This window comes from Watersipora subatra, chromosome 2 (genome assembly GCF_963576615.1).
Source record: "Watersipora subatra chromosome 2, tzWatSuba1.1, whole genome shotgun sequence".
Lineage (NCBI taxonomy): Eukaryota > Metazoa > Bryozoa > Gymnolaemata > Cheilostomatida > Watersiporidae > Watersipora > Watersipora subatra.
The window spans coordinates 26,331,966-26,355,878 of NC_088709.1; the positions used below are offsets into that span (position 1 = coordinate 26,331,966).

At 36.3% G+C, this 23,913-nt stretch overlaps 1 protein-coding gene across 1 annotated transcript; it reads left to right on the forward strand.

Annotated features, from left to right (window-relative positions):
* The first annotated feature begins 1,508 nt into the window (after window positions 1–1,508).
* LOC137388090 (sulfotransferase 2A8-like) lies at window positions 1,509–14,115 on the forward strand. The gene is given in 6 exon segments (XM_068074604.1): window positions 1,509–1,790; window positions 2,832–3,015; window positions 5,631–5,782; window positions 7,846–7,943; window positions 10,025–10,199; window positions 13,949–14,115. Coding segments are annotated over 6 exon segments (1,023 nt in total). The 5' UTR covers window positions 1,509–1,543.
* Window positions 14,116–23,913: the final 9,798 nt, after the last annotated feature.

Below are 23,913 nucleotides of genomic sequence, written 5' to 3' on the forward strand. Positions count from 1 at the left end.
TTAATCCAGATATCTATGCAATAACTCAATGGGTAAAGAAATGGACAGCGCTTCTTGTTGATCTCATTGTTGAAAATAATTATTAATTCTATAAAATCCTTGAACATCCTGATGAAGGTTGACAAAACATGAGTTTAGTTCACAATATGCTTTTGCTATATACTGTACATTCTAGAACAAGTTTATAGTTGACAGTCTGAATACAGAAGTAACTTTTGGATATACAATTGAAAGAAATATAAATCGAAAGAAAATAATCGACCAGATGACAGTTTAAAAATAAGAGAGCTTGTTTTGGTTAACTTTGTGCAAAATTTGTTTGAATTCCAAAAAAATTATGTTTTTAATTATGTGTATATCGTGGTACACCATAGACCGTTCATAAAGAAAGCGGGTAGTACGTGTACATATACTACTCTGAAATGCTCAAAAATATTCCATTTATAGAATGGTGGAGGTTGGCGACTATATTGCTGTATCTTTACCACCATGTATCTCAACTTCATATTTTTTATATTTTGTGTAAAATAAAATACACTTACAGATTATGAAAAACGCAAAAGACAGTCAGTATTTCATAAGCCAGGTGAACATGTCTGCATGCGGCGATTGAAAACTATTGTAACGATAATGAGAGAAGATGTCAGTTGGCAGCAGAGCTGGGTCATCAGGTTCCCCAGATTATTTCAATGGCTGATGACATCCGAGTTCTGTTCGACATCTAATGCAGGAAAATCTTCAATGTTCTGTCCAAACTACAGTTTGGTCAAGATCTGAGGCTATCAATAATTAGATTTGACTATAGAATTATTAACATAGAAGGAATAATGTAAAACATATTTTTACGGTAGGTTGTGAGTCTTTTAGCTGATAGACCAACCACATGTAGAAAGCTAAGGTGTACGCTTTCAGCAAAACCCATATGGTTTGATTTATTGAGAGCTCGCGTTCTTGACCCCTAGCTTTGGTTAAATGTAAAGTGTAAATGGAAAATATATCAGGCAGTTTCATTTCTGGTTGAGTGGTTCTCAACAATTTGTATTATTTTTTGTATAAAAGTCCTATATACTCAATCTTGACGAGATTGTTTACGACTAGTTTGTGCCTCCTCGCCTGGAGGTCGGAAACTAGACTGTCTGACAGTGAAAGCAGAAGTGGTGATCTTAGCTTTGTGGCATTGTGCCAATTTTTACGATAACTGGTATCATCAATGATTGTAGCATTGATTAGTCTTTGGCTCTATTCCCAATGACCAATCAGTGTATCCGAATTTCTAAATTTGTCAGCTTATTGGTTGATATTTTTCAAAGCTGGAGCATCACTACATTTTATAGTATAGCCTGTATTCCAGATTTTTAAATAGGTTGGGCGACTATATGAGGTTGCAGTATCTATATGAAATCCTTAGTCTGGAGACATACAACTGGCAACGTATATAAAATCTCAATGGTTCTCATGAGCAGCATATACTTGCAACATCTCAATGCCTCAGCAGCATTAGCTAAAAATCTATTTGTTAATTTTTATAACATCGATACCAAAAATGGACAGAGTTTCAAAGCTGTCTGACTCAATTCTCTTTGGCACTGAGCGTTCGGTTGATAGAGATAGGAGACGGAAATTTCCTAAGGGTATGGAGAGCTTTGTCATCCAACAAACTCACTGCCAACAGCACCCAATCATCATACCAGTAATGCTTGCTGTCCAGTGGTCAGCGAACCTTATACGAGAGCTCCAAGGTCAACGCATGGCCGAAGGAGACTTCCTGCTTGTCAGCGCTCCAAAATCTGGTGAGAAATATTAAGAGAAAAATATTGGTAAATGTTATCTTAGCGATATTTGTTTGCTTCTTGTTGTTTGATTTGGAAATTGACTAAACTATACTACACGGTGTACTACAACTAGAATTAATATTACAAATAAAAAACAGTAAACCATTTTTCAAGTTATAGTTTTTTAAAACTCTTACATATTTTGATAAAGATCCACCTTCTGTCAGTTATTCTAATCACCATTCAAAATTATATCAACCCGGAAAATTCTTAAATAACCTGTATTGTAGGGGTAAATACAGAAGCACTTTTAAAAATAGAAAATTAAACAAAACAGCGGGTGTTAAAGTGATTTGCACAGTTATTTTTTATTATTTTCCATAACATTCTTACATAGTAGAGTGAGTGCATCATTTCTTGGTCATTGGAAAAATCTCCTACAACAGCTGAGAGTATGTTTGATTTATAAGAAAGACACAGAAAAATTACAAAAATTGTTAAATAATATTTAAATAAAATCATACATCTTTCACCTATTCTAACAGTCTTAATTTAGCTATCGTATGACAGATAGATATTAAAAATGTCTCGTTAGTTTTTGGTATATGCAGAGCTGTATGTATTTCTATTTGATAATAATGGCAATATATAACAATTATATCATAACTTTGATTTTATTTAAAGCAGTAGAAGGAGCCCATAAGTAGTACAACTTTCATCTGATTTTTTTTTGTCAACTCTAAAATCTATACTTATGATTTATTTTACAATGTACTTGTTGATACAAATAAAACTTATTACACAATTAAAAAAGATGAAATAATTAAATATAAAATAAAAGCAAAATTAAATAACTTTAGATTTTTAAACTTTTCATACTAACCATTAACTAATAAAACTTTATTAATAAATTCAAAGACATATTAAAAATCTTATACTATATTAAGACTTGTGCTAGTTATTTTCCATTTTTTAAAACAGTTTACAAACACGACTCTTAGAGTTTTCCATAACATATAATATACAGCTCATTAATTTTATGACAATCCAATTTTTAAGGAACCCATTGGACGTGGGAGATCATGTCAATGCTGGCAAGAGGCACAGCGGTTTACAGCGCTGAACCAAAGCACAGCTTCTGGCTCGAGTTCAAGACGCTTCCAGAAATATTATCAGCCAAGCCAACAGGCCCAAGAGTTCTGAACACTCACCAAACTTTATCTCAACTTCCGCCTGGTTTCAGGTAGACACGATTTTTAAAGAAAACTCATCTCATAAAACATGGTGGAAAACTTAGTTCGCCAAGAGCAGACAATTCTTGTGCACAGATAAACATCAGATAAAGTGGTTATCTAACATTTCTACAAAACAAAAACTCAAACTCAAACTACAAACTCAGAAATATATCCAAATCACCTATCATAGAGATACCCAAATTACCTACTATATCATAGAGATACCCAAATTACTTATCATAGAGATATCCAAACCACCTATCATAGAGATACCCAAATTACCTACTATATCATAGAGATACCCAAATTACTTATCATAGAGATACCCAAATTACCTATCATAGAGATACCCAAATTACCTACTATATAATAGAGATACCCAAATTACCTACTATATCATAGAGATACCCAAATTACTTATCATAGAGGTACCCAAATTACCTATCATAGAGATACCCAAATTACCTACTATATAATAGAGATACCCAAATTACCTACTATATCATAGAGATACCCAAATTACTTATCATAGAGATACCCAAATTACCTACTATATCATAGAGATACCCAAACTACTTATCATAGAGATACCCAAATTACCTATCCTAGAGATACTTAAATTATCTATCATAGAAATACCTAAACGACTTGTCATAGCGAAACCCAAATTACCTATAATAGAGATACCCAAATTACCTATAATAGAGATACCCAAATTAACCATCATAGAGACACCCAAATTACCTATAATAGAAAAACCAACCATTTATTATAGAGATACCCGATCACTTATTGTAGAGATATTTTATCGCCTATTATAGATACATTCAATCACCTATTTTAGGGGTACTTTGTCACCTCTCATGGAGATACCCAATCGGCTATTATAGAGATGCCTTGTTCAATCCTTACCCCTCCTCTAAATACTCTATAAGAGTGACGACTTCTTTACTTTAAGATCGTAATATAACATGATCGGTTTCGTAAAATCAGTTTCATAACATGAGCAATTTTATTAGTAAGTAAACTAGCACTAAAAAATGCTGGTATTGTAGGAACACAGGCTATAAATATTATTTCAAAGTATTCACTATGTCTGTCGGTAAACTAAGCTAGCTAATTCGGAGTCATTCAGTCTAGTACAACTTTCCACCAATTAATTAATCATACTAAATTTACACTAGTTTAGAATATTTTATGTTCTGGGTCTTTAATAAGAGGAAAATTGTAACTACTATGATCATGTTTCCTTTGAGATCCTTTAAATTATAACTCAGTTTAATTGGCAGCTTCCGCTACCACAAAATATGAGATATGCTAGCAAGGGTTGCAAGGTTAGAGAGAAATAAGGTGGTTGAACGAGGAGTGAGCCAGAGAGGGAACGGATAAGTCAAGGAGGCAGTTATGAATGAGTAGTAAGGGGAGTAAGGGAGAGAAATAGAGAGGGAGGTAGAGAGTTAGTGACAGACAGACAGAGTGAGGAAGTAACTGAGCGAGAGCGAGCGTGAGTACACACACGAGTGATTGCACGTGTGAAGAGTAACTGTACTGGCGGCGTGTGAGCTCGTGAAAAGTGATAGCGCGATTGAGTGCATTGTTGTCAGAGCAATGCGTGAGCTGTTAGCCAATGACTTGTATGACTGAAAAGGCTAAAAGCATGGACTTGTTTCTACTATTGTTTATATTTGCCTTATCTATTTGCATGATACTCTAGACCATGCGTATCATTCTCACGATATTCATATATGCAAGACAATGCTGAGTGTAATAGATGAAAGCATGTACAAAAATGTGTTGTTCATGCACTGCTGTGACCAAATGCATATATACATACATACATGCATGTATATGCATATGTACATGCATGTATATATGCCTATACATGCATGCATATGCATATATACATGCATGTATATGTGGGGTAGCTCATCTCTCAGTGAATTGGACTACTAGCAAATGTTTGGACCTATTTTAGAAAGTTTGATTGTTTGGTAGGTCTGTAGGTTTGGTGGGTCCGATGGTTTGGTTGGTCAGCTGATTTGGTAAGTCTGATGGTTTAATAGGTCTGATTGTTTGGTAGATCTGATGGTTTGGTAGGTCTGATGGTTTGGTAAGTCTGATGGTTTAATAGCTCTGATGGTTTGGTAAGTCTGATGGTTTGGTAGGTATGACAGCTTGGTAGGTCTGATGGTTTGATAGGTCTGATGGTTTGGTTTGTCTGCTGGTTTGGTAGGCCTGAGATTTTTGTATGTCCGATGGTTTGGTAGGTTTGATGGTTTGGTTGTCACTAAAACTAGTGTTATATTGCTTTTTAGTTTCATTCAAATCTTTGGTGTGGTGGATTCATGCTATACATTGACTGTAGGTATATTCCACTGCTGATCCCTATAAAGAATCATCTGCCAGCATTTCCTTGGCCTGCATTCTATTAATCAATAATAGGTCAAATGTAAGCAAAACACATTTCCTTGATTCACCTTGTTTATGTCTGGCGCAGTCTTGCCCATTAATTATAAGTGTCAAGCTTATATATATCCTATAGCACGTGTTTTCAACGCAGAGCATCTAAATTGCTCAAATAATGTCCCATTCAGTAGCCTCTCAAATGCTCAAATGATTGCAGGCAGTCGAACACAAAGACGATCGTATGCATGAGGAACCCCAAAGACGTTCTTGTTTCCATGTACTATCACTTTCGTAACGTCGTACCGAAGGTTAACCAGCAGTTCATGCCTTTCAATGACATGTTTGATATTCTCCTACACTCCAAGTATGGTGCGTTAATAGCCTTTTTATGCGCTTATCTTTTTTAAACCTAATTTTACATATAGTTTGCTTACTTTAAGGGGTGACTAAACCATTAATCGCTACGCATCGCCATAAGGTTTTATCAGTTAATTAAGCTAAATTCTTTCCAAGGTTTTCTTCACAAAGGTTTTGCGAAATCATTATCATTTACAAATTTCATTCAAAAGCAGTTTTCAAATGGGGATTGAGACAATATAGCCGCGCCTCTGTCACGCATGGGCTAATTTTTAGGAGTTGGTGGCACTGACCAATTTTATAGATCGCAGATTTTTACCCTTGCATTTATACAGGATGAGACTTACAAATAAAATCACTATATTTCGAAAATGCTTTTGCTGGTTGCATATTAGCCAAATTCGTTCTCAGAAAATATTAGCCAATCAAAAAGACAGTTCTGAAAAATGTTTTATTTTCATTCATTGCAGAAAGAGCTAAAACAATACCAGATTTATTATTTTAGGTTAACGTTTTATTAATTTGTCCAACGGCCAAAGAAAACAGCTTTCTCATTAATAATCCATTTATCCAGAGGCGGTTCCTATCAGGCATTAAAGATAGTGGTTTGCTTGAGGGTTCAACTGCTACTTTTACGTTCACCGTGGTGCTGTCACTACCCTGCAACAACAGAATTGATTGATCAACTCCAGCCGTATCTGGCAATATTATAAGCGTATGACCTGTTACTGGCCTCTGCTGACTGCATGTCAACGTGCGGACTGCGTGTCAGCGGTGTGCCTGGGATATAAAATACAATTCTCAAGGACAAATTTGTAAGTGCAGGCATTCCATTGCTACCGCTATAACAAAACATTGATTGCCAGTGTTTACTCTCTGAGAAGGAATAGTATTTGAAGGTGTCTGCCAGTAGACACATCGGCAAAGATGTATGCTAATAGTTTATTAATTCTGGGATTCTTAAAGAAATGTTTTATAATTATTCTTAAATTATATAATAGCAATTTTATTTGGCTATTATATAATTTGTATTATATTTTATGTAATTCAGAAAATATAATCAGAGCGCTCATAGCAATGTTTGAGTTTTTCTTGTGTTTAACTAAAAATAAATTCTTGTTAAAGAATGCGACAAATTGGCTAAGATTGTACTTTTTAAAATATTATCGTGCCTAAAAATTATCTTTTTTATGAGTGGGAAAGTGTGGTGTAAAATAACAGTTGATAATAAGTTTAACAATTACACAGTTGAGTAAGTGTTTAGCAGTGCCTTGCTTCGTTTAGTGGCAAACTAGTACTAGGTTATCACTAAAGGTAGGACATCAAAAACCAAAATAAAAATGCGCTTTTTTAAAGTTTCACAATCTATGCTGCCTTTGAGGTAAGGGCAGCATTCCTAAGTAGGAATGCTGCCCGTAACTCTGATAGCTAATGCATGTGGTCAGCATTCCATTCTCTAAACTTTTAGAATGTAAAATTGTAATATGTCAGCTGTTCGATTTTATTCTATCGCCCTAACAATGTCTCATTCCTAACATTGACAAACACTCAAATAATAGCAGTCATGATTGGGAAAGCAAGACCACTATTGGCGGAATGAATTGTAAAACTTTAAAGTAGTCTATTTTTATTTAATCGCTTATTCTTCAGTTTTATCATTTACAAAATCATTTTAAAATTTAAAATTCTAAATTGTTCTATTTATCACTGTTCTTTTGGTTTGTTAGGTCAGTTCTCCTTTCATGAGCAATAGCTGTTTTATGAATCGATCCTGCAAATTGAATGACAACAATCATATCGACCCAAATTCTATCAACCTGTTCTGACAAAAAAAGCATATTGTGACTAAATTTTCATCGACTTTCCAGTGTTGATTTTTTATCGATGAAATTCGTGTCATAAACTCTAGGACATTAAAGCAACATAAATGATAAATTTAAAAAAGTTATAATTATAATCATTACATGCCCTTAATTTAATCTTACAGTTATTAGCAAAAGTGACATCAAATTTAATAACAATAATATAACTCAAATAAGTTGTACCTCCTTAATCTTAATGTATCGCTATTTTAGCCCCATTTGGCCAGACGTTGGACCACTATGCCGATGCTTGGGACAACCACAAAGATAACCCAAACGTCCTTATCGTTTTCTACGAAGATCTGAAGGAGGTGGGTATTTTAACCGAACCTTAATGAGCTCTTATAGAAATGAGTTCATTTGGCTAAGGCTGTAAACTATCAGGTACAAAGCACACAATTATTTATGTTGAGGTTTTTATATTTTTTGCTTTGCGGTCATAATTGCGGTATTTACTGGAAGCTGCTCATAAGTAAACAGTGAAGGTGTTTTTGTACTAGTTATTTCTGGAAGTTCGATGTTAACGTGTTAAATACCTCTTGTTAAGATCTCTTGTTAATATATCGTGTTAAGTCTCTTGGAATGCAAGCGAAAGGAGAAACTCTGTCATGCCTCATCAGTGGAATCCTAGGGTAAAACAAACCAGGATTTAATCCTCAGCTATTAGCCAATCATAGCTGGTCTTAGCTTTGCTTCAATAAGAGTTAACCAATAACCAATAAGGCTCCTTCATCCTCATTACCTTTTTTATTCAAACTTGCAGTATATTAATCTTGCCTTCTAGTTGTATTTTATTACTAACGCATCAACAAAATCCAACGGTGCCAGAACCTTATTTTAATGTTCATTTTTAAGCACTTGATATTGATTTCTATTTATAAACTCTAAAGTTGAGGCGTTGGTGCGGTGTACCAGCTCTTACCACTCTGAGTTATCAAGGTCAAGTAAATATTGCGTTGGTTAACCAAAAAAGTGAAGCACCGCAGTGTGGATTAATAAATCAAAGCCCTGTTAGCCGCAGTAGTTAATAGCAGTTTTCAGCTAAAGTAACTGTTTGTAAACCACTCAGCTGCTATGCATTGCATCTCCCATTGGACAATCAGCATCTTGTCACGTAGCCGTATATGGCAACAAATCTCAACTTACACAAGTATAAGCGCGTTTTCAAGTTAAAAACAATTACAATGCCAGACAACTTTGTTTTAGTCTGGAGTCGTTTACTCGTGAAAAGATTGTTTGCCTTACCCATAAAAGTGTACTTTTTACACTCCTGGTGTTGTGACTAAACCTTATCTATGACTGCTAAATAAATTAAACTGCCAATTCAAATGAGAAGGTGGAGTTTTTATTATGATGAATCTCATTAAATTCATTAATAAAAACTAGAATAATTAGATTTGCTCAATAATTGATAAGTGTAATTGTTCCCTTTCATGAGATTTGCAAACTGTGTCATGTTGCTATGGCAACACTCTATGGCACATTCTAATAAACAGAAAAGCGGAATTTCTAATAAAATGATTTGAAGTATTATAGAAACACGAAGTTGAAGGTCACTGTGTATACGTGTATTTTTTGGACAGTTTTATGTACTCGTGGACAATGAAAATTTTCTAATTTATCCAAGACAGTATAGGCTTATGTGAGCTGTTTTCTAGGCATCCGTAAAAGTGAATAGTCAGCAAGGCTTGGACAAGTCATAGAACAACAGACAGGCCAAAAGTGCAAACAAAAGTTAAAGATTTAACATATGTCGGAAAATGAACCAAATGTTGCCCAAAGAAAAAGCCAAAATTTTTTGTCAGATTTTCAATCAAGGTTTCCATGTATGTTGAGAGTTCATATCAAAATTTCTATAAGTCTGGACATTGGTCTGGTTTGGAAATGTTTATATTCAGTTGATACCACACAAACATTTCCTTGATATAAATAAAAAAGAGGTGTTTCAGAGTTCAAGGTTATAGTGAGGAGTGAGTGATTATACTCATGATGTCCGACTGGTAGCGCATAGAATCAAGCTTTGTTGGCATGTTTCAGATCACCTCGTCGTCTGAAACATGTCGTCTGCCAAACACCGTCGTCTGAAACTCGTTGTCTGTTTGGCAGACAAATGTATAAATTATAAAAGACCTTTAAACGCAGTGCTAAATTTAGCGCTGATCGTGTGCATGGGCGACAAAAAAGTATTTTTAAAAATTCCTTAGTGTAACACTACACCCTCTTGTCCAGGGTTGACCTGGCTTGTTGGCTAGACATGGTGTGAATGCAAGTTCACAGCGAAAGTAGCTGATTATGTAAACAGTAACGCGAGAGCTTTTCTTTTTGGTAGTTACGTGCTCATGTTTAAAGAGAAGGAAGACAACTCTTAGAGATTACTGCATGCATTTTGTAGGATACCGTGAATGTTGTGCAGCTTATGGCGGACCATATGGGTATCAGCTACACAAAGCAGCTTATTGAAGAAGTGTCTGCGGCTATTGACATTCGAGTCATGAAACAAGGCAAATACTCTACTGAAAATCGTTTCCGAAGCAAATATGGCCAAGATGCGTCTCTTTATCGCAAAGGTAAGAACCTTTCATTCTCTTTTAGATAGAGCAATTTCTTGGTGTAAGAGTTTTTCACTATCGTTCATATAAGCAATGTATTTAAAACAAAAGCATTCAAACAGTTTAGTTAAAAACTAAACTGTTTTTAACTAAATTAAGCTAAGGAAATAAAAATGGTCCATTTATAGGTATTTACTAAGTTTCCATCCAGCGATTGTGTGGTGACATCTGGGTGCTCAGGGTGACACCTAGGTGCCCCGGTGGCTCTCGGGTGCCCTCGGTGACACCTGGTGCGCCAGTGACTAAGTGCTACCCTGGGTCAACAAGCAAATTATGTTTCCATTGGGCGCTATTGTAGAGCGATGGCTGTGGCTATGCGACGCTTTATGTCAAGGCACGTGTCAGCATATGAAGCTACAGGAATGCAAGACTTATGCACAAGCACATGTTTGGTCGCTCAGGCAGTTTCCATCGCAAAGAAGGCATAGCGTATGGGTGTTTTGTTTTCAAAAAGCAACACTGAATCGCAATAGAATGAGGGCGACACAGCTGTTTCTATGATGGCATTGCAGTGCCTTATGGGGGTGTGTCGCTATACTTATGCTATATGGAAATTTAGTATTATACAATAGACGCCCCTACAATGTAAATATTCGTTCCATGAACGTATAATTAATGGAGAATTTACCTGATACGAGCAGTAAAATACATTTAAATTGCCTCCGCTCCAAGATCTTTCAAAACTCACTCCTTTTGGTCATACAAAAAGAAAAAAACTAGACTAAACTGTTTAATTTGTTGGCTGTATCGTATCAATCGTATTTAATTTGTATCGTAACTGTAATATTATTAGCTGGCATCGACAACTTCTTTAATATTCCCGATCAATTTCACTGGTTTTATAGACTATGGTTGCGGTTATTCTACTATAAGTTGATGGGAACATACATATTCGACGTCATTTTCCAACGATTTGTTCATTTCTTCCTAGACAGCAGATTCTATTCTATCAAGTAAAAGTAATAAGAAATATTTTTTACATCTATAATAAAGCAAAACAAAAACAGATTTTACTGTAAAAAGAGCGGTGTCTACCCGTTCGTTGTCTATATGATTTCAGAAGTCAAGGTTAGGATAAAAAATAACTTTCGGCAGTACTACCAACTCGTGACATTCAGATTGGTAGACCAACGCTGCAACACCTGCAGCAAGCTATATCGCCTCTTTGCACTTACCGTATTTTCCGGACTATTAGCCACACCCCTATATAAGCCGCATATGCTCTATTTTAAAAAAAACTGTTAATAAAACAATACACAGACCGCACCTTTTGTATAGGCCTCGTAACTCATAACAGCGCTTGTTAACATGGTCGCAACTTTGCTGGTTAAAATGAAAAAGTGCCCAACGGCACTTTTTCATTTTGTCTTTCATCGCTAGAGGCGCTAACCGGAGATTCCGGTCAATGCACCCCTAGCGATGAAAGAAAAAACCACAGAATAGCCACAGCCTTTAAATCAGCCGTATGGCTCAAATGTCTGAAAAATTAGCGGCTAGTAGTCCAAAAATACAGTATTATCAATTGTGCAGCTGCCTATTCTCTGTTTTGTCGACACATCTGATGATTTATCCCGATGAACTGAAATGTCATGGAAGCTGTATATATAATAGATATAACACCCTGTATAAGTTGTTTTTTCTTTTACAAGTGCGGGGAGATATGTTACCATTCAAATCGAATTTGACCAGTTGCACCTATTTGACACTTTACGTTATTTGGAATCTTTTACATAGCACGAAGCAAACACTGTGCATAAATTTTTTACGTTATCTGGAATCTACGTTATAGGAAGTATATGTTATAGGAGGGTCTACTGTATCCAGAATAAATCAGCTGAATGAAAAACCAGTTAAAAAAGCTTGTTTCAACTGGAATACATTAGATGCTATAATCTAGATCACAGAGTGCTAGTACAGACATGTAATGTTATCAAGGCTGATTACCAGGGGCTGCAGGTGCACTGACTGAATTTGTAAACAAAATATCTGCCTTAAACCGGTTTTATCTCGCGGTGTCAAAAACTAGGCTAGTCTGTCCATTTTGGTCATTTGCCAGAACCTGCTACCAGTTTTATCTTGTAAACCTTGTTGCGTTGAGCACACTGCTGGCGTACGTGCATGTTTGTGCCTGAGATCCTCATAAAAATATGGTAGCTAGCCTAACTGAACAGCTAACATAGTCCATAAGCTGAATGCACGTGTACATACTGGTTGGTCTCTACGCTATAGAGCGAAAAGAGCAGCATTTAGCATTTTGGCAAACCTTTTTGTCTAAAATCTTGCAGCTTATTGGTTCCTGCCTTGAAAAGTCTACAATCTATATAAATTGTATATATCTACATTATATATATATATCTACAATCTATATCAATCTAATTGTTTGATTTTTTGTCGTGTGTCCAGACATAGTTACAAAATACACACAGAACACCACTTCACACTAGAATTAAAATCTAAACCTAGTTTTGCGTACAGGCACGCTAACCACTACGCCACGCAGCCCCTTGCTATACTATGGAATAATCATTTCTTCTAACATGTTTGAAGATCATGATTGCGTGAGAGATCATAAAGCGTAACAATTGCTAGTATAATTATTCTAGGCCGTGGCGAGCTGTTGGTGTGTCATAGTGTGCTTGTCTGCACATCTGTGAATCTGCTGAATGTACGGGTGCGACTCCTCTGAGGTGCAGTTTTTTCTTAACTCTCAGACGGAAGTACAGACATGGCTCTTACTATAATAAAGATTTAGACTAGCTTAAAGTACTAGCTTAAGTTACTAGCTTAAGTTCCTCAAATTCATTGAGTAAAAAAATTTACCAATGGCAACTACACTACCTGCCACTGTTTATAAGCTATTTTAAATTTACAACGAATGTGCAGCATAAAAAGTAAGAAATGTTTTTTAGCAATCTGTTTTAGCTATGCCTCGACCTTTAAATATTTGAATTATGTATTGACCGGACACACACAGAAATAAAGAAACGCTTTCATTTAAAAGTTAGAATAGTAAATGTTGCATATTTTTGCTAGCATTATTATTAATATTGCACTTTTTGTTAGCCATGCAACGCCGGTTATTCACCTAGTAGTAATATAATATTGCTAGCATATTGTGATGCTGTAATACTTATAGTGCAAACACCGTCTAGATGCCGTTGTTACTTCTTTGTATATACACGCAAGGCTGATTAAACGTAGTACAGGACAATTGCGCTTGCTGAATGAGCATTACAATCAATACGCAATGTTATACGTTACATGAACCCTAAGATACATGTAAATCGTCTAACCTGTTCCAAGATTGTCTCAGACTCAGTCCTTTAGCCATTTTAATGAGAAAAAATTAAAGCTAACTGTGTAATTTAAAGACCGTACAGTAACTGTGGCATTATTGGTTTGTATCGACAACTTTTACTTTTTATCCCTTTGGCTTCATTTAGGTTTCATGATTACGGTAATTTTACATTAAGTTAATGGAAGTACACGCCTTCAACCTCAATTAAAATTAATTTTTTTAATCTTTGTTATAGCGAAGTCGTTGCTGCAAAGAAAAAATAAAAAATATTGTATAGTTCAATAATGAAGTAAAACAAAAATATGTATTCACATATTTTAAACAAATATTCCTATCATGTTGTATCTGTGATATATATACTTGTCATACTATACATGTCGTAGTAGCATATGTTCATTTCTGTTTGTAGGTGAAATCGGTGACTGGAAAAACCACTTTTCCTCGGAACAAAATCGAAGGTTTGACAAGATTTTTAAGCGCTGGAACAAAAAAAGAGCGATTCCTTTCAGATTTGAGCCTTCTTTGCCGTCTAAACTTCACAATTAGCTACATAGAAGGCTCTATGTAGAGCTCTGATTATGCTGTTCAACCTCCAAGCAGCAACTTCTATGAAGTTAATTTAGGAGTTATCTTCTTTATGCCAAAATTTAATCCAAATAGAATAAACTGTGTCGCATTATAGTTTGTAGTGTAGCTGCATTGCTTTTATGAATATTTAACCTTGCATTCCGACTTGTGTTTGTTATCTAACTGCAGAGGCTATGCACAACCAGCCCGTGAACACTGGAACATCCCAATTGTATTTTAGTTAGTAGCCGCTCTATCACGTTTTAGTGATTCATAACTTTTTATACATATAACTTTATTTTCTTATTTGTGACACATTTTGTACGTTCAATGAATACCGGTGTTACTTTTTTTATTTTGCACAGTGTGGTAATTTTACCATCAATTTTGTATATCAAATTTATGCAATTGGTTGTCATGGCTATTAAATATAACAAAATATTATTATAAGCCACATCGGTCTTGTTATTTAGTAGCAAAAATTAGGTTTCGTATTTCAAACTATATCATGATGAAGTAAAAAAAGTAAAACAGGTAATAAAAACATAATAATAAGGTTTATGTAAAAAGTATATCCGTCAAGTGAAAGGGCTGCTCGACCTACTGTACAAAATATCAGGTAATTGAACAATTAATGCTTTTCTAGCTTTTCCAATAGACTCAGTTCTTTTAGGAGCCAGAAGATCTGGAAGATGGGCAGAGTCTGTTCGACCCTTTCTCACAGTTCCAGCCGTTGGAGGGCAAATGCCACAAGTCCTCTTGCCATTGTGTTTTGGGCACTTGAGCTGGCTTTGTTGTGCCTGTTCAACCAGTTCAAGCACCCCGTCTAGTTCTCTCTGCTGATATGATTGTGCGCTGACGGACAAGTTCTCGCTGTCAAAGGCACGAAGCTTTTCACTAAGAAGCCTCTGCTCTCGCATAACCGAATAACTAGATTGGCTGCTCTTAAGGGATTGGTACAGAGGCTTCGTTCCATTTCTCGTCTGTTTCGATGATTTCATTTGATTCATTCTTGATGAAGATACGATTTGTAGCCTAGGTTCTGGTGAATTAACAAAAAAGCTGGTTGTAAGAGAGGTTTTAGCTGTCTCAGTGTCTGCTGCAATGCTGAATTCTGAAACTTTGCTTGTGTTTCCTAAGGTCGGGTTGCTATCTTTGTTGAGAATAGGAAATTGAAAAGAGTTGTCACTTGTCCACCCGCCTGTTGATAGTAAATGTTGGGAAGATAATTCTTGTTTGCTGTTTCTCTTTTGTACCAACTCAGGAGCACTGCGTGTTAACCTCTACAAATATTTGACATTGAGGTTATAACTTGCAAATAATTTACTAAGCGCTTACGCTAAGATTTGAAGACCCCCTTTTATACTTTTATAGTTTCCGTTCTAGAGTTTAAATAAGAATGGTTTTGCGTACAAACCAACCAGACTACTGATTATCATTGACTTCCAGAACCTTCTAAAATTTGGCTAATAGGTGCTCCCTTAAAGGTTGACTTGCAATAAAATTCACGTTACAGTTATTTGGTATCAAAAGATTCGCCATGTCTTACTCTGTTGTGTTGTAGGTGCCAAATATGTGGAAATGTGATTACAAGCTCTTAAAAGCTCAAAAACGAAAAGCCGCCATAGATTGGAATCTCTTTATTTCGATGACGTAGCCATGAAATTTCGTTATTGTCTTGTCACGTGATGTTCTCACGTGAATTGAAAGGCCAATAAAAAGCTCAATATAAAACTTATCGTATCACTAGTTTATAACAAACACTTCGGGTTTTACCAAAGACCCCATATCAAATATAGATGCTCGCTACTTTACAGTTTTGTTTCGGTTTGGTCTAATCGGCAAGTCGTAATCTGATCATGTGACCCAATACTTCGCAAATAATTTCTGCAGCACTTTTCGATTATCACAAGTGACCAACAGGCTCGTCATGATTATCAGACAATGATATGTACTCCTTAAAGCTAAGGCTAAAAAATTAAACGACTTTTGACGGTAAATTATAGGATATCAGTGCTAAAAGTGACAGCATTACGATGACGATAAAACAGACGCGTAAGAACAATAGACATGGTTTTATTGAATTCGTGAATTAAATTTTGAAAATATTTCGACGAATAAGGTTGCTTGAAAGTGTAAACAGAAACCATCCTGTAGCAACTATGTCACATTTGAGCCATTTTGGAAAGAGAATCCAAACTACGGCGGTCTCGTGTGGCTGCGATTAACTGGTCGTTTTTGAGCTTTTAAGACCTCGTTATCACATTCCCACATATTTTGCACCTACAACACAACAGAGTAAGACATGATGAATCTTTTGATACCAAATAAACTGTAATGTGAATTTTGTTGCAAGATACTAGTTAGCTTGAGATACCCCTTCCACCCTTCTACATATAATCTAACGTATAATCTTAGCTCTTTGGTTTTAATACAAGGGATTGTGCATACAACACAACTAGACTACTGACTCTTATTGTCTTATAGAATCTTCTAAAATTATCCACCGGGTGTTCGCTTAAAGATACTAGTTAGCTGTCACGCATAACTAGCTGATAGTTACTACATAACTCAACCACATGACTGACTATTATTGGCTTCTATAACCTTCCAAAAATATCCTACCGGGTGGTCTTTTAAAGATGCTAGTAGCTGTTAGGTAAAACTAACTGATAGTAACTCACGGGATTCTTTTCTTTGACCTTTGTAGCTTGAGGTTTGCTGAGAGGCAGTACATGCAATGGTTCTAAGGTTATCGGCGTCTTTGGACGAGTCCGCTGTTCATGCAATGCCAGCTTTTCTTTCACCAACTGCTTGTGGTGCTCAGGGTCAGTCGCCACACACGTTGAATTCCCTTTGTAAATACCTAGTCTTAATCTGTTTTTAAACTCAGTATTTCGGGTGGATGGGGCTACTCCCCGCGTTCCATAACTCTCAGCCATTTCTACTTGACAATTTGTATCTTCCGCTAATGTTTGTTGAGTAATGCGATCCTTTCTTCCTGTTAGTATCGGCAGACGACATGGTTTTATGTTGAGAAGCTGTGTCTCTTGTTGCCGCATAGTAGGATTGTGTAGGTCCCAAATGCTATGGATGTAGTTGGTTGAATGTACGGTGTCAATCAACGTCATTTCCAAGTCTGAAACAGAAAAGCCGCCATAATTAACTAAACTCTGTCTGCATTTCCATAATCCTGTATTGCGATCTTATTTTGGTGATTCACAAAGCAATGTTCAACTTTACAGTTGTCTGTCGAATATCAAAATTTTGAAATCAAAAATATATGAACAATAATAATAATACAGTGCAATTTGCTGTACTGTTGGGATTGGCTAGAATACTCAGGCAGGTTTTAGATCTCCCAGGTTAGTTGTTCTAACCCGAGTTTCAAAAATACCAACAACAGCTCAACATCACGCTGTGCTAACTACCAATAATAATAATCACCATATATAGGTTAAGTTGTCCTGTGATTAAAAAAACCCACTTACATGAACTCTGAGTAGCCAGAAACAAACAAGTGCCAAATTATAAACTTAACAAAGCCAAGAAAACTAGTCTATTCATTATTTTTTTTAGTTAGAGTATAGTTTTCAGTGTGTTGTTCTTTCTTGTCTTTTCTGTACACTGCTCTTTAGTTAGTTTACTTGCTGTGGTACCTTGTGGAAGACATGTTGTAAAATATGACTATTGATTACCACGGTAAAGATTGCTCATATATATAAGAGAAGAGTGGTTAAAAAAGATTAAAAAAAAAGAGAAGTAGAGAAAACTATGATTTGAGATTCGACGACCATGAAGTATAAAAACAATAAGAACGCCTATAGAACGAGCCCTTTAATACTGTATTTAACAGACAATTGTCTTATCTGGCCGAGTTTAGAGCAAACGCCTCGAGAACAGAAAGAGTCCTCATGAAGTTCCTCCAGCAATAAAAACCATATTGCATGGCGATTGTAACCTTTGGTATTTAGCTGATGCTCTGAAAAATTGGTTGTGATAAAATACACGGCAACAATAATAATATAGCTCAAATTTAAATAGAATATAATAGTTACCCGTAACGAAAGAAGCCTGCAGGTTTTGTTACTCTTTTTATAAAACGAGTTTCATGGAGAGCGAAACTGGTCAGCTCAGCGTGACGAGACCTTGAAGCTCCTGCGTGACTGCATACAAACGCTTGCATTCAGGCAGGCAATAAAATGCTTAATAAGGTATCTTAAAGACAGCACCAGCTCTAATGCCACCGCTGACAAAAGCGTTGCGCTATACTTAACAATGTGGGAAAATGAGTGACTCCGTGGAGGAGATATTCTGTGAACAATGCCTTTCCGGTAGGATAACCTAGGTATTAACTTATCATCAAAGTTATTAATTGTATAAGACCCTGTGGGGTCGGCATGAGACAGCTAGCCAGAGTTTCTAAGATGATTTTCTTACCTCGCGGGCGCATCCTTTTCTATAACAATGCTTTGAGATGAGGCGGCTAAGTCTAACTCCAAGACTAAAGCGATGTTGTTTACGAGATATTTGTTAATCTTATAACATAGGGAAAGGCTTTGTGGGCCAAAGCAGTGATATATTGATTGCTTCATTCAAGGTTAATCATACAGCAAATGCTAACAGATACGTATTGATTGGTTCTTGCTCAAATCCAATACGGAACCAGCCCAGGGCCGTAGCGAATCAAGTCTCACGATAAAAAATATTGTCAACATACGGTATTGTATCAATAATATTGTTTGAAAGCTATATTTTTACGTGAATGTATATTTATCTTTCGCTATCATGATTTTTCAAAATTGAAAGAGCTGGAGGTGTAATGCAATATTCCCATATGCATCTAGTGTACTTAGCTGGGACAATGCCTTCCGACATAGCATTATAATAAAAGCAGTTCACCTGTAATCGGAAATTCTGATCGGATTCAAGCAGAGATTGTCAAGAATATTCCATCTCTATGGGAGTCGTCTGTCACGGGGTGGCTAAACGTTTCACTGAGATTATATTTTTACTGATTTGTAGGTAAATAACTTGGATAGGTCAGCGAGTAGGTCAGAGAGTGTGACTCGTCTGTTTTGCCTGTATGAGTATGTTCAAGGCACACCAATAAAACTACTGTTATTAAAAAGGTGTAGGGGCCTTTCAAATTAACTAGCAGTTAGCCCGGCGTTGCACCAAATTTTTGTTCTTTTCAGTTAGATAGCCAGCAGGCGAGTGATTAGGAGTCTAGTTCTCAGGCTAGAACATTTAGAATGTATATGGTTTTCCGGAACCAGACAAAGTTTTGAAACCAAATATTTTAGTGACTTGACAGAAAGCACGGAGGACGTGAAGGAAAAGTTTGGATGGAATCAGCCAAAGATATGGAAACGCATAGTGCTTATACAGAGTAGCAGAAACATTGACAAAGTGGTTTCTTTAATATAGATTCCGTGGCACAAAGACAAACTACTTTGAATGTCTTTGTTTAAAAATCATTTGAGTATTTAGCCAAAGTTGTTAAGCTGACTTTTCAGTTCTCAGGCTAGGGGGTTTAGGACTACTCAATGTACCATTTTCAGTTCCTAGGCTAGGGGGTTTAGAACTACTCAATGTACCATTTTCAGTTCTCAGGCTAGGGGGTTTAGGAGTACTCAATGTACCATTTTCAGTTCTCAGGCTAGGGGGTTTAGGACTACACAATGTACCATTTTCAGCTCTCAGGCTAGGGGGTTTAGGACTACTCAATGTACCATTTTCATCAGTTCTCAGGCTAGGGGGTTTAGGACTACTCAATGTACCATTTTCATCAGTTCTCAGGCTAGGGGATTGAGGCCTACTCAATGTACCATTTACAGTTCTCAGGCTAGGGGGTTTAGGACTACTCAATGTACCATTTACAGTTCTCAGGCTAGGGGTTTAGGACTGTCCAATGTGCCATTTTCAGTTCTCAGGCTAGGGGGTTTAGGACTACTCAATGTACCATTTTCAGTTCTCAGGCTAGGGGGTTTAGGACTACTCAATGTACCATTTTCAACAAACTGAGAGTTTTCTCACTCATCTGGATTTTGTACAACAATAAAACTGTTTCAGCAAACTGCCAGAGTTGATAAAAATATCAACACATCTTCAAGTGGAGCAACAAGTCATAATAATAGCGTAGCATATCAGAGTTTGAACTTCTTCCTATTTCTGGTCTTAAACATTCATCTCTGTAGCTGCCCGGATTATGAATTGCTCTTATCGCCATCACAGTTGTAAAAATCACTGTTCTAATTATGCTCTACTAATACTTTTCAAAAAGCTCAATATTTCCCAGAAAAAGATATTTTAAATGCTACAGTATATGTCAAACCATTCAATTGATTGGCTATGTTTTGCCTTTCTCTATCATTTTGTATGACATAATTTAAAAAACTTTTATGTTTCAAATGTATATATATATTTTTTATTGATATATTAGTATATATATATTAATATATGTTTAGAAAAAATACATATATCGAACCTAAACTATATATACAGGGTATACTAAACCTTGTTTGCACTTGCCAATATGACAACCTCTGTGACTTTGGTCAGAATATGTGACTTTTGCAAAAGAAATGTTTACTATGATTAGAGTCGTGTCTGCCTTTCCATCTGTCTAAAGGCATAGTTAGATGTTGAAAAACACTGCATCACACAGGATTTGAACCCATGATAATTACCTTTCACAACCAGCATACTACTATTAGAGCCATTCATTCTGCTTCCGCTATGGTCAAATTATTGTATAGCTACTTCTTTTCTGCGTCTATCTATCGGCACACCTGACAATTATTCACAGCGCGCTAGAATGCTAGACATCTAGTTGTTATAAATTACCACTAGATTTCAAACTCACCACAAGAGCTGTTAACAAACTAATATACAAATAAGTAGGTCAAACACAAACGAATGGAGCAGATGGAGCAGTCCAACGATAATTATAGCTATTCAAACATAACAGGTCATCAAACTTAATAGAAAGTAATAATTGTAATTGTATATATGTAACGAACAGGAAGTCTGAATTGATCAGACGCGTGTTTACCAACTTCTGTTGTTCATGATTCATTTTTCAATTCATCATCACTTCCTACTTCGTATCATATCAAATGGTTAAAAGCAAATAATGGGTCCCTTTTTTATCAATTTCACCAGTTGCGAAACAGTCGATAACCTCTGTGTCATCAGTGTTCACTTGTAGGTGTACAATAGCAGCGTAAGGCAGTGTGGCCACTGGAGCAATAAAAGTATTGCTACATCACTGGCTGTATTGCTACACCACTGGCTGCATTGCTACACCACTGGCTGTATTGCTATATCACTGGCTGCATTGCTACACAACTGGCTGTATTGCTATATCACTGGCTGTATTGCTACACCGCTGGCTGTATTGCTACACCACTGGTTGTATTGCTACACCACTGGCTGTATTGCTACACCACTGGCTGTATTGCTACACCCCTGGCTGTATTGCTACACCACTGGTTGTATTGCTACACCCCTGGCTGTATTGCTACACCCCTGCTGCATTAGAATACCTGGTAATTCATTAAATGTCGCACAAATGTGTAATTACAGAGATTTCATAGATTAGAGCTAGCCTTAAATCTGTTTCTCTGTTATCAATGAATTTCAAATATGTCTGATAAAGCTAAGAAAAGGTCACTTGAAATGCTAAATTAGGCACGTCGTCGACATATTGATCATATCAGCGTGCTTTCGTCATTACACACTGAACGAATATAAAATATTGAATTAATTAATCAGTTAATTATACAAGAAACTGTTTAGAAATGCTTTGTATTAATTATATTATTGAAGGAAGGGAATGGTATTATTATAAACCGAAGCTACATGTGTCAAAACTGTACTGGTAGATGAGAGCCTGTAGTCTTTTAAATATTTGCGCCACAGTCTGCCTGCTATACCTAATTATCACATATATTCTCACATGGTGGGTAATGTTTAGGCACCTATAGAGTCGTCATAGAAACTTCATAGATGTAGCTATGGCGGCACAAAGAGACAATGCACTCGGTTAGAGATTAATATAAATATATTAACAAGGATTAACAGAGATTAAGAGGAATTAATATAAATAATCAAGGATTAACAGGTGTTACTATGAATTAATAGACAATAATATGGGGTATCAGAGATTTACAGAGATTAACAGGAATTAATATAAATTAGTAATGGTTATGGGCGATAAAGAAACTCTATGGGCAAACCATAGAGTTTATAGTTTGCTCATAGAGGTATAAACTAAAGTTTTCAACTTATAGATTAGAGGACAAAGGGTTCGAATGAGAGTTCGTAGTCCTGAAGTTTTTATTCTACAGACAAAAGCTCTTAACTAGTTGATCGGCTGTAAATTAGAGCTCATAATTTGGGAATTTGTGTTCAAATTCAGTTAAGACAAAAGGTCTTAAACTGTAGCTTAGGGTGCGTTTACATCAGGACGGTCTAGCGGAGTTGCTTCCCCGCTGACAAACTTTGCTATTAAAAAAGTGGTAAAAACAGCTTTGTCCCAGATGTCGACACAAGATTAGTAAAATGCTGTATATTATGTTTGCCCGTTTTTGACGGCCATCACTGAAGCAGTCAATGGAATTGCAGTCAATGGAATTGGCCAATCATATTTCTAGATGTTAATCGTAGCGAAAATACAAGTAATTGGAATGGATATCGATGTTTCATTTTATTGGCTAAAAAGGGGCTCACTTTGTAAAATCAGGATTTGAGTTGGTTTGGTATAAAGTCTTTGTAAACATGTATTCCAAATCATAAACAGACCAGGAGCTACTCCAACTCAGACCTTTCAGTGAAAACACAACTCCAACAGTCCTGTGTTTCTGTGGAAACACTTAATCTTTTGCGTCTAACCCTTGATAGCAAGTCACATATTCAACTACCGTAAGTCCTTATGCTCAAGCCGCGCGGCCGTTGTTGGACGTGGCTTCTGGTTCAAGGTCATAGGCCGCGGCTAAAGTCAAGTTTTTAAAACTTACGTAGGGTTCAGGGCGGCTTCTCGATAAATGCGGTCTCTGCTCAGTTCCGCATTATAACCAAAGAATCGCAGTCATGATACACTTTTATGTACGGGGGTTTTGGCGACCTACTCGTTTATTTTCAAGGTCATGTTTATGGAATACTTTAGAATAAAGAAGAATTTATCGCTCATGTTTAACTCACCACAGTCATAGGTAATTAACACCTTTTCATTATTGACCTGCATCTTTCCATAAGCGTGAAGCCCTCTAACAGTGCAATAAAAATCTAGCTGAGACATGGCAAATAAGTTATTGATGCAAGGGTTTAGGAATTTTAAATCGAACTTGAAAGTAAAGGAAGTCTTTTCACGTGTACTGATGTAGCCTAGTTTCTTATTCAAAAGGACGGGAGTATAGCGAAACCCGTCTTAACACTCTCGCTCCCAAAAGGGTTCAAGGGCGACAAAACCTCAGTCATTAGCCGCGGTCTATGGGCGTACGCGGCTTGTTGGAGGATTTTTTTTGTGTGTGTCATCTGTTTTTGAGCACAAGCCGCGCGGCTTGAGCATGAAGACTTACGGTATACACTTTGGCAGAGCTAATTTGCTGCACTCAGTATTTGCCCTTATACTTCTCTGTAAAGCTATGTAGTAATCTACAGCTATTACCAAAAGGCAGTTACTGTTATGGTGGATCTGATTTACATAAGAAGGGAACCTGTTTAGTGTTCAGCTATTCAACTCGAGTTGTCTTTGGATTAATTTCCAATTAAGTCAATTGATAAATGAGAAACAACAAAATA